Raw genomic sequence first — 12,320 nt, 5'->3', positions numbered from 1 at the left:
ATGTCTTGTGACAGCAAGCTAATTCTTATTATGATAACAGCTGTGCTAATGCTAACAGAGTCCATCAGATGTATTATAACAGAAGGAAACAAATTAACTGTATTTAAAAAACAAAAATTGTTTTAATTTACCTGATTGTTTGCACTACCATACCGCTTCAGATATTTTATAAAATCTGCTCGAGTACAGTTTCGGACAGTGATAAGTGACATGCTTCCATTATTCAACCTAAAATGTAACACTGAATATTTAGAGGCAGATCTTGTTCAACTTAAGCAATGAAAAAATAAAAGCCGCTATTGTTTCTGGTTGGAATTAATATTCAAAAGGTGACAAATTATCATTGATAATCATGAATGAATATCACAAATTAATAAAACTATTAAACAGTGTAAGGAAGAGTGTTTTCAAAGATGTTTAGAGCTTGTAAGAAATTATTGTCAATAACAGTAAGACGTTTTAATACTACAGCTTTTAACAATTTTTTGAGCAAGTATTTATAATAAAAAAAACATTTTTCTAAAATGTAAAAGAAAACTTGCAAATCTGTTATATGAATACAGGCTTAATAAGCAGAATCTACGTTTCCAGCATTCTGTTTGAATACAGTAGCGAGTCAACTGACACCCTTCTGTATGTGCTTGGCAAAATGTTATTTTACAGCTTTAGATAAATAATTTAAGTAAGTCTACATGCCCACGGTGTAATAGTACAGATGTGCTTTTCTAAAACCTCACACTTTACTTGACCAAATTAAGAACACCATTACGTATTTATGTCAGTCTTGACCTAAGCAGACAGAACATTTGCAAACGATAAGTTTACAACATTAACTGCCATTTAACTTCCTCAAGTGCCCATCAAAATTAGATGCACTGGCCTGTTCTAAATCTACTGACCGGGTATTAGGTGCAAGGCCTCTTGGTGCCATAGAACAGAGACAAGGAATAGCCATAACGTTAATATTGAGGAAAGTTCCTTGCATGCTTCTCCATTTCTCTTCATCACCTGAAAAGCATCACAAATTGATGTTAATATATAATGATACCACAAAAAATAAAGTGACATTTCGAATTATTTTAAATCGATTCACTTATAATTGAAGTTAGCATTCAGTACTCACTACATTGTTCCTCAGCATTTGTTCCATCTGTATTTCTAAAACATATCAGAAAATCATTTGCCAATATAAAATAAAACAATTTTGATACAAAATGGTCTGAAATTGCAAAATGAATATCTTTAAAGTTTTCAATATTCAGTATTATAACATAAGAAATCCGACAGCTAAACAACTTATCAAGCATACATGGAAGGAAATGGACAAGAAACATGGTCTGCTCCATCGTAATGTGGAATATCACAGCTTTTGCCAGTAAATGGGACTGAAGAGACTGCAAGATCATGAACACACTTTCATCACTGCCTTCAAACTTCCTTTGGTTAATTGAGGAAATGGGTCTCTAAAGACTGAGATTTCAGACTAAGCACAAATTCAGGCTCTAACATGACCTTTGGCCTCCTATCTGCGTCTGAGATCTGGACTACCAACAACAGGCGCTGCTCTCTCTGCAAAATCTTCCAAGTTCATCGGAAGGATAAAACAACCAATTTTGTGGTTGTGGATACATTTAGTCAGTCATGTTGGGTAGGTCATGCCAATGGCATGCCTAAATCATATGTGTCACTTTAAGTTTCTTCATGAGAAGATAGTAGCAGGACCATAGTGGTAGAGATTCAAAGATGCACTCAAAGCCTCTGAAAGTAACTATGACTACTCAAAGTCCTAAAGAATATTTAAAATGAGATTGAGAAATGCACAAATTCTATCTAGTATATTGAAGTTTAAGTTCTGGGAAAGTACAGATTTATTGTACCAATGAGTAGTTATAGGCTGCAACGAAGCACCAAAATAACACTAATGTGCGCTTGGAGACTCCTAGGCAAAAACACTGCCTAGCATCAGCCTCAGCCGAGGCTACACAGTTTCCTGACCTTGAAGGGATACATAGCCAATTTTATCCACAGCAACAAAAACAAAATATTGCTGCTACTGGGAAAACTGATATGAAATATCAGATGGCAGATGGAGTTCAACCCGGAGAAGTGTGAGGTGGTACACTTTGAAAGGACAAACTCCAAGGCAGAGTACAAAGTAAATGGCAGGATACTTGGTAGTGTGGAGGAGCAGAGGGATCTGGGGGTACATGTCCACAGATCCCTGAAAGTTGCCTCACAGGTAGATAGGGTAGTTAAGAAAGCTTATGGGATGTTAGCTTTCATAAGTCGAGGGATAGAGTTTAAGAGTTGCGAGGTAATGATGCAGCTCTATAAAACTCTGGTTAGGCCACACTTGGGAGTACTATGTCCAGTTCTGGTCGCCTCGCTATAGAAAGGATGTGGAAGCATTGTAAAGGGTACAGAGGAGATTTACCAGGATGCTGCCTGGTTTAGAGAGTATGCATTATGATCAGAGATTAAGGGAGCTAGGGCTTTACTCTCTGGAGAGAAGGAGGACGACAGGAGACACGATAGAGGTGTTCAAGATATTAAGAGGAATAGATTGAATGGACAGCCAGCGCCTCTTCCCCAGGGCACCACTGCTCAATACAAGGGGACATGGCTTTAAGGTAAGGGGTGGGAAGTTCAAGGGGGATATTAGAGGAAGGTTTTTTTACTCAGAGAGTGGTTGTGCGTGGAATGCACTGCCTGAGTCAGTGGTGGAGGCAGATACACTAGTGAAATTTAAGAAACTACTAGACAGGTATATGGAGGAATTTAAGGTGGGGGAGGTTATATGGGAGGCAGGGTTTGAGGGTTGGCTCAACATGTACTGTGCCGTACTATTCTATGTCTACGTCTAAATCTGAAAATACTTGGCATCTGTGGAGATGGAAATAGAAAATTAATCTCTCATTATGTCCTTTAGGATGCAAAATCATCAACTGGAAACATGAACTGTTTATTTCTCCATGGAGCTGAGTTTTACCAGCATTTTATCATCTTATCCCACTCTCTTAAAAGTTGTTCATAACTGTAATGTACCCAACCCATATTCAAGAAAGTTTAAGGACTCAGACATTCTAGTTTCCATACAACAGGCACACTAAAGCTTAATTCTAGAGTTCCACGAGAGCTATGTAACAAATACAATTATAAATGATCCATGACGATCCATCCAAAGCAGAATTACATTTCAGGAATTTTTTGCTTCCACAAAGCAAATTAATATACGAATGAGCATCACAAAAATCTGTAAACCTGCTTTAAACAGTCTCACAAAATTATAAATAATAACTATAGATGGAGAATATGCATGACATCTTCAAGAGTAAGAGTGGTTTAAATGTCTGCCAATTACCAATGTCTATCTTGTAAAATTAATCTTACGTGTATGCAGCCTCATCTTAAATGATGTGGAATTTGTTGTTTTGTGGCAGCAGTGCAATACAAAAACATAAAATTATAAATTATGAAACAAATAAACAGTGCAAAACAAAAGGAATAACATGGTAGTTTCCATGGGTTCATGGACCATTCAGAAATCTGATGAGATAAGGGAAGAAGCTGTTCCTGAATCATTGAGTGTGGGTCTCAAGCTCCAGTACCTCCTCCCTCATGCCACTATCAAGAAGATGTCCCAAATGGTGAGAGTACATAACGATAGATGCTATCTTCTTGAGGCTGTTCTTGATGGTGGGTTGAGTTATACTCAAGATGGTGCTGGCTGAGTCTACAATGGTCTGCAGCCTCTTGTGATCCTTTGCACTGGAGCTTCCATGCCAAGCTGTCATGCTACCAATCAGAATGCTCTCCATCATACAGCTATAGAAATTTATGTCTTTGGTGTCATACCAAGTATTCTCAAACGTCCACTGGAATGCCTTCTTAATGATTGCATCAATATGTTGGGCCCAAGATAGATTCTTGGAGATGCTGACACTCAGGAACTTGACGCTGCTCACCCTTTCCACTGTTGACCCATTAAGGAGTTTTTTTTATGCTTTACTTAATCTTTTTTGCACTATGTTTTGCTTTTTGATTCTGTGTTTTTGGTATGTAATTGGGTGAAAATACTTCTGTTACATGTTTTGATCAAGCTCTACATAATTTCCTGTATAGGCAAGATGCAAATTACGAAAAGAAGCCTGCTAAGAGGAATTTCAGCTGACAAGCATGCAAGGTGGCTATGGGAAGCTATCACAAAAGTAATAGTTCTGGTTTCTGTGTAGTGAGGTGATCAAATAAATGGAGTCATAGCAGGGCACCTCAAACCTGTGAAATACGTCTGCTGTATTATGCAGAAACTTCAGCAAACTTCTTGTGTTCTGGATAACCACAGGTGTGCAACTGGGTATCTTCTTGGCTTCTGGGTTTCTGAACTGAGTTTATGAAAGCAGTCCTTGTACAAAATTGAGTTTCACAGATAGCATGTTTTGGGAAGTGTCACCCTGCAGATCTAGGAGGTGTATCAGAGAAGGGCTGGACGACTCCATGACAGATATTAAAGGAACATGCAGGTAGTTCAGGTGATCCATGAAGGATCACCTGTAATTACCTGCAATAACTGTAGTTAACACGTGGTTCTGCGGAATACCAAGGGTGGCTTAGGTGTCCAGGAAAGACCAAGAAAGATAGATTAATAGTTATGAGAGCTTTTATAGTTAATAGAGAAGAAAGATATTCCTAAGATTTTTGAAAGGTTATTCCAGGGTGTTGCCTCGCTGGTGCTGGGGCCAAAGAGATCTTTTATCCGCTGCAGAGTTTGTGGTTAATACACGAGGAGTAATTGATAAGTTCGTGGCCTAAGGTAGAAAGAGTCAATTTTAGAAAACCTAGCACATTTATTTTTCCTACATTTACACACTTAGTCTAGCGGTCGTGGAGCATACAGATCCCTTCTTTGTAGACGTCGGCATCTTAGACCTCCAAAAAGTGGTCCACAGCAGGGGTGATTGATAAATCCGTGGAACTTCAAACTTTCTGCATTTTCACTCAAAGAGTTGAACTGCACGTGCATGTAACAAGAGCTGTATAACCCATCTCCTTCTACTGTAGGCCACAAACTTATCAATCACCCCTGCAGTGGACCACTTCTACAAAGAAAGGATCCGTGTGCTCCACGACCCCTGGACTATGTGTGTACATGTAGGAGGGGACTATAAATGGGCTAGGTTTTCTAAAATTGACTCCTTCTACCTTAGGCCACAAACTTATCAATCACCCCTTGTAGGTACCAACATAGGTACAATAAATATGCGATAAATTTCTGCAGTCAGATTTTAAATATCTACAGAGATTAAGAAGTAGTAATCTCCAGATTAATCTTGGGGCACAGAAATCAACTCTAAGGAAGGTGAAACAAATTGCACCTCAAAAGAGCTGAGATCAATACCCATACATTTGCTAGTCCAGTTTGGCTTAAAACTAACTAAGCAAATGGAAGGCAGAAAATTAGTGAAACAGTTGAAAACACCAAAGAAAAAAGGGAAGACAGTAATTTTTAAAAATCTGATTTGACTAATCTGTATATATCTCAAACACAGGGATTCAATAGGCAAGGAAGAATAGCAAAGATTTTGATACACATATCAAATTATGATACTTTACTTAACTGAAACATTACAAGCTAGACACACAAGGGACTACACATGCAGATGAACCTAGTTTCATCTGCCCACCGCTGACACTCCTGTATACATGGACTTCTTCCCTCTTACATCATTAGTCTTATTACCCCCCTTCCCCACCTGCCTAGTTCCATCGACCCATCATCCCTCCCTAACCTGATTCCAGTCATCTTCTAGCCTCTGTTGATACCTTCCCTTCCTGTCCCATCCCTACCCCAGCTTGCTCTCTGTGTCTAACCCCCTTTCTTTCCTCCCTCTGTTTCCACCTTTAACCCATCAGCCTCTATCTTTAAACTGATTCTCTCCCCCACCTGGATCCATCTGTCTATCATCGCTCCCTTATCTGGTTTGACTTATCACCTACTGCCTTCATCACTACCTCCGCAATCCCCACTTTGTTCAGGCTATCCTCCCTCTACACCCACAGTCTTAATCCAGGGTCTCGATCCAAAATGCCAACCATCCCTTTGCCTCCACAGATACCCCCTGACCCGCCAAGTTCCTCCAGCAGCCTGTTTATCCCCACTAGTACAAACAGTAATAGGACTGGAAGTTTAATACTCCTGGTTAGATAACATAAAGAAGGGACTTTGAAAAGGCACATATGCGTAGCAACGTGGGTTAAGTAAATAATCAATGTGACAGGGATGTGTTGGAAAATTACCAAAACTGCATAAGTAAAATGCAATTATAACATTGTTGGGAATATACTATAGGCATCCAAATATTCAGAGGGTAACAGAAGAACAAATACGTAGGCAAATTTCTGATAAATAAAAAGGTACAAGTGAAGAAATAGTGGGAAATTTAAATTATCTAAATACCAATCATAGTAAAAAGAATCGAGGACACCAAATTCGTAAACTGCACTCAGGTGAACATTTTTAAGCAGTATGTAGCAAATCATACAGATGGGAGAACAGTTATTTATTTCTTATTAGTCCCTGAATTGGGAGTGCATTTTTGTGGTACATAGAATACAGAACATTACAGCACAGGAAAAGACCCTTCAGCCTAAAATGTCTGTGTCCACCATGATGCGAAATTAACTAATCCCATCTGCCTGTGCATGTTCTATTTCCCTGCATACCCTGCCTATACATGTGCCTGTCTAAATGCCTCTTAAATATTGCCATCTTTCCCAAGCAGCAGATTCCAGGCACCTACCATTAACTGCGTTTAAAAAAATACTTGCCTTTTAAATCTCCTTTAAACTTTTCTCCTTTCAATATTCAAAGTAAATTTATTATCAAAGTACATACAAGTTCATCTTATTGCAGTCAATCACAGTAAATATCCGAAACACAATAGAATCAATGAAACACCACACCCAACAGGACGGATAACAGCCAATGTGCAAAAAAAAAATCCAAACAGTGCAAATACAGAAAGAAAGAGTAGAAAACAAATAAGAATAATAAATAAGCAATAAATATTGGGAACATGAGATGAAGAGTCCTTGAAAGTGAGTCCAGTTCAGTGGGAACGGTTTAGTTATTTGGCGAGGGAAGTTATCCCACAGGTTCAAGAGACTGATGGCTGAGGCAGTGACTATTCCTGAATCTGGTGGCATGCATCTTGAGGCTCCTGTACCTTCTTCTTGATGGCAGCAGTGAGAAGAGAGCATGACCTGTATGGTGGGAGTCACTGATACCAGATGCTGCTTTCCTGCGACAGCACTCCACGTAGATGTGCTCATTGATAGGAGAGCTTTACCCTTTATGGACTGAGCTATATTCACTACTTTCTGTAGGCTTGGGGTGTTACAAGGTCGTTGGTATTTCCATACCAGGACATGATGCAGCCAGACAATATGTTCTACTTACACATCTATAGAAGTCTGTCAAAATTTTAGATGACATGCCAAATCTTTGCAAACTTCTGTGTAAGCAGAGGCACTGTCATACTTTCTTTGTAAAGGCACTTACGTGCTGGACCCAAAGCAAATCCTTTGAAATAATAATTTTAAGTTGCTGATCCTGTCCACCACTGATCCGCGATGAGGACTGGCTCATGCACCTCCGGTTTCCTCCTCCTGAAGTCAATAATCATCTGCTTTGTCTTGCTGACATTGAGTGAGACACTGTTGTTGTGGCACCACTCAGTCAGACTGTCAATCTCCCAGATATATGCTGATTCATCACTACCTTCGATTCAGTCAACGACAGTGGTGTCATCAGTGAACTTAAACATATTAAAGTTTTGCCATAAGTATAAACCTTAAAATTATACCATGTAGAATTTGACATGGGAAGAAAGACTCTGACCATCTGCCCTATTTATGCCTCCCACAAGTTTATAAACTTCTATCAAGTCACCTGTCAGCCTCTCACCTTGCAGAAAAAATAATCCAAGACTGACCTCTCCTTATAGTTTATACTCTCTAATCCAAGCATTATCTTACTAATTCTCTTCTGCAGCCTTCAGCTACCTTGTTCCTGAACCACCCTTCAAACCCTAAACACCACAGTTTACCAACAGTAAACAGTTTGCACTAAAACCAACTTGTTTTTTTTCTATTTGCATTCTTTCTTGTAAAAATTGTGTATAATTTATATTACACACACAAAACAGTGGGGGATCTCAAGTCAGGCAGCATTGAATGAAAGGACTAAAGAGTTGACAATTCAGGCCAAGATCCTTCCTCAGGTCTCAGCCCAAAATGTTTATTCCTTTCCATTGTCTGACCTGCTGAGTTTCTCCAGCATTTCATATGTGTTGCTCTGGATTTTCAGCATCTACAGAATCTCTTGTATGTAAAATTTGTGTTTATGTTTTCCTTGTGAATGGTGCTTATATGATCGTTATATGATTGTGATACTACTGCAGGCACGTTTTTCGTTACACCTGTGCATACATGCACTCTTGCATATAACAGTAAACTTGACTTGAATTTAAACTTCTTCAAAGCTTCTCGCTGCTGTCTGTAGGAATTTGCATGTTCTCCCTGTGACGGTGTGAGTTTTGCTGGATGCTCCGGATTCCTACCACAGTCTAAAATCGCAGCAGTTGGTAGGTTAATTTGTCATTGTGAAGTGTCCCATGATTAAGCTATGGTTAAGTTACTGGGCAGCACGGATTGAAGGGCTGGAAGGGCCCGTTCCACGCTGCACCACAATCGATCAATCAGTAAATAAATCATTCCTGGGATGTGTTGACTCGAACTGCAAATAATTAAATATGACCCAAAAAAATATCTTATACAGCTCAAACATGACCTCCCAACTTTTTTACTCAGTGCCTGAACTAATAAAGCAAGTATGTTATGTCCATTATTTACAATCCTTTCTACTTCTGTTCCCACTTTCAGGGGCTATGGACATGCAGCCCAAGATTGGTCTGTATGTCACCATTTAATATATACTTTCCTTTGCAAAATTCTAAAGTGTCACCCATCACACTTCTACAGAATAAACTCCATTTGCTATTTCTCGTCGCATATTTCAAATTGGTCTATATCTAGCTATATCCATTGACAACCTTCCTCACTATCCACAATTCTGCCAAATTTAGCATAGTCTGCAAACTTACTAAGTAGCCTACCTACACTTTTGTCACAATCATTTACACATATCACAGACAACCAAGATTCCAGCACTGATTCCTATGGAACACCATAGATCACAGAAATCCAGAAACATGAACACCCCTCCACCACAATACTCTGTCTTCTATGACCAAGCTAATTTTGAATCCAATTTATGGATCACATGTGCTTTAATCCTCTGGATCCAGCATACTAAGTATGACCTCATTAATTGCTTTGCTAAAACCCTTATCAACAATATCCATAGCCCTACCCTCATCAATCATCTCCTCCACTGAGCATATTTCAACTAAATTTAGCACTGTTATGGGAAATAACATAAAATTAGAGCATTGGTTTGGGATAAGACCAATTTCACAATACCAACAAGACAGTAGTTGTCTGGAAAGAGTTACTTAAGAGAAAATTAGAATAACGGAAGTTATAAAGAGATTTAAGGGGTACAGATTAACATATTCCCACAAAAACTGAATTTGTAAATGCACATAAGGTAAGTGTTGAAGATTAAAATCAAACAGTTTAATAAATTATTTTTTAAAAACCATTACATGTTGAAATACTTATCTGAGGAAATTATAATCCACATACAAAATGTTGGTTACTTTGGGCCAGTGAGTTTGTTAAACACCAAGAACATACTCACTCCCATGTGGGAAACCTTAATTTTAAGGTATTTTACCTAAGCTTTTGTTAATTCACCTTATTAGAAATCCAACTACCACATCTTACGCATCAGGCATAAACAGTAGGTGACATATTGGAGAATTGACTACTTTCTGTCTCATAATACTATGTGCCTAACCAGCTGATAGACCCCAGGCCAGTTAAAAGTTTTTGACGAGTAAGTCCCTCTATCCCGTAACTGGGTGATCTTAATTAAGGTGGATGATTATTCTAAAGTGATTTTCTTTGCTTATATTTTATATCCATTTAGAGGAAATGCTATCTTAAAAATGTTGTTTGAAACTAAATTGTGGAGTAAAAAAAAACAAACTGATTCACTTGCTACCAACCTAACGCCACCTTGTTCTTCCAAGTCGGTATTTGTTGATGGTAAAAATAATAATTCACAGTCTTCAGACCTAAAAATAAAAATGAAATGCCTTTATTATCACATCAAAGACTATTTTGCTGAATTCAAACTGTACAACATGTTCAAAACCATGCTCAACTACTTTAATAATTTCTGTTAGAGGAAGAACTAAATTATAAACTAAAGAAAATACAACCATTATTTGTTGATGCTACACATAGAAAGTAGAGCTATTATTCTGTTGGATGGCAAACAATTCATCTTACTTGAGATTTGCCAGTGTTCTGATGACAGCAAACTCCCTCCGCTCTTTGGAAGGCATCCAACGATACTTCTCTGCTAAGGCCAACGTTCTCCCTCCAAAGCCCAACATGCCTGAGAAACCAAATCGAAGTAGCCTGCCATGGGTCCTGAAGGTGCAAACATCCACTTCTTGAAGATTGCCTATAGCAAAAGATGACACAACATACAAAAGAGAGTGAAACAAACCCTTATAGATAAAGTCACTGCTTGGGCGCCTGCAATATGAGATTTCACTGATAAATAGTATCTCATTCTATCAGAGAATTATTGGTAAAGAAGTAATTAAGAGAAAGGACGGGGGCCAATCAGGGACTAAAGAAGTTGTTTTGTTGTGGAGGCAGAGGGCACCTAATGAAATACACTGCATCTGTCTTCACTAGAGACAAAGGTCTTGTCAAAATTAGTTTAAATTTTGATGCATTCTAAAGAAAGATATCAATGCAGTCTTCACTTGCTGAAGAGTGAAAATACAGCAAAAACTCCAGCCACAACTTTGCAATACTCCTTAGATATGGGAGTATATAAATATACAATTTAGTTTCACCTCTCACGTTACATATGATACATCTAAAATATCATTTTGGCCATATATGCATATTAAACATTCACACAAATCACTGCAAACAATGACTAAGAGCAGACAAGTAGCTGCACAGTTCATTGATGATATATTTTAAGCTCGTTTCCCTTTATTGAAATCAAACTTTTTCTAACTGATCTTTTTAGCTTCATTTCTGCAAAAATGTTAATGCCAGAAGAAATATAAGACTGTGCATTGAACACTGGCATTCAAAAGTATCAGGATTTTGTATCCAGCTTTTCTTTTTGAAGCACAGATGCCATATGCCCAATTTGTAGATCACATGACTAATGCACATTGTACATAATGTCATGTGTGACGCCAAGCAGAGCTACCGGACGGATGATGCTAATGAGAGAGATAACGAAAGACAATGGAGAAACACTCAAAATGCTAATAAGAGAGAAGAGAGGAATTAACGGGAAAGAAACACAATTCAGATATTGACAGACCGGTTGCTTTGAACCTGAACTGTTTAAAGTTTGATGGACAGGTGATACCCCAGCAGGGGGATAAAAGGAGCAGGTTTGCTAAGGCACGAGACACGCCACGAGACCCTGGAAAGAGCAGTGGTGGGAGTTTGGAGGTCCGGTTCGCGGGAACCGACCAGAGGTCCACAGGGTGTAAAGGTCCGATCGGTGGGAACCTGGGGTGTGTGTCTGCCCTTGCCTGAGTGCCGGGTTCACCGCGGAAGAACGATCGTATCCAGAACAGAGGGGTCACAGTCGGTGACCACAGCGGGATTAGAAGACATCAAAAGTTCTGCCCGAAACCAATTGCATCTCCCACTCTCTCTCTCCAATGGTACAGCAGCAGGGCCTACTTCGAACTGCACTAAACTGAACTGAACTCTGCTTCACTTAAGACTGATCATTTTACCCCTGGACTGCGATAGAGCTTGGTTGATTTCTATTACCCTAGTTCTGTGTATATGTGTGTATTATCATTGCTAACCTGTTACATTGATATCCTTACGATTACAGTACTGTATTACTTATTTCTTTAATAAAACTTTATTAGTTCCTAGTAATCACAGACTCCAACGAGCGTTCCATTTCTGCTGGTTTGGCAACCCAGTTATGGGGTACGTAACAATATTCATAAAAAATTTAATAAAATTATCACCTATTCAACATTGATAAATATGTGGGATCGGTGACTGGCTACACACAAAAGTGCTTTCAGGACATTACCGCGATTAAACACTACACTGCCAGGGCAAACCAG

General features: G+C 38.8%; 1 protein-coding gene across 1 annotated transcript in view; it reads right to left on the bottom strand.

Annotated features, from left to right (window-relative positions):
• Nucleotides 1-12,320, bottom strand: part of cerkl (ceramide kinase-like) — a 210,632-nt gene that overhangs the window by 4,349 nt on the left and 193,963 nt on the right. The window contains exons 7-11 of the mRNA XM_063052059.1: nucleotides 10,477-10,654; nucleotides 10,191-10,259; nucleotides 1,124-1,158; nucleotides 900-1,008; nucleotides 132-228 (exon numbers count right to left, since the gene is read on the bottom strand). Of these exons, the coding sequence (XP_062908129.1) occupies nucleotides 132-228; nucleotides 900-1,008; nucleotides 1,124-1,158; nucleotides 10,191-10,259; nucleotides 10,477-10,654 (488 nt within the window). The remainder of the gene's footprint in view (nucleotides 1-131; nucleotides 229-899; nucleotides 1,009-1,123; nucleotides 1,159-10,190; nucleotides 10,260-10,476; nucleotides 10,655-12,320) is intronic.

The sequence above is a fragment of the Mobula hypostoma genome, chromosome 6 (assembly GCF_963921235.1).
Source record: "Mobula hypostoma chromosome 6, sMobHyp1.1, whole genome shotgun sequence".
In the NCBI taxonomy this organism is placed as follows: Eukaryota; Metazoa; Chordata; class Chondrichthyes; order Myliobatiformes; family Myliobatidae; genus Mobula; species Mobula hypostoma.
This window is presented reverse-complemented; position numbering and strand designations above follow the sequence as displayed.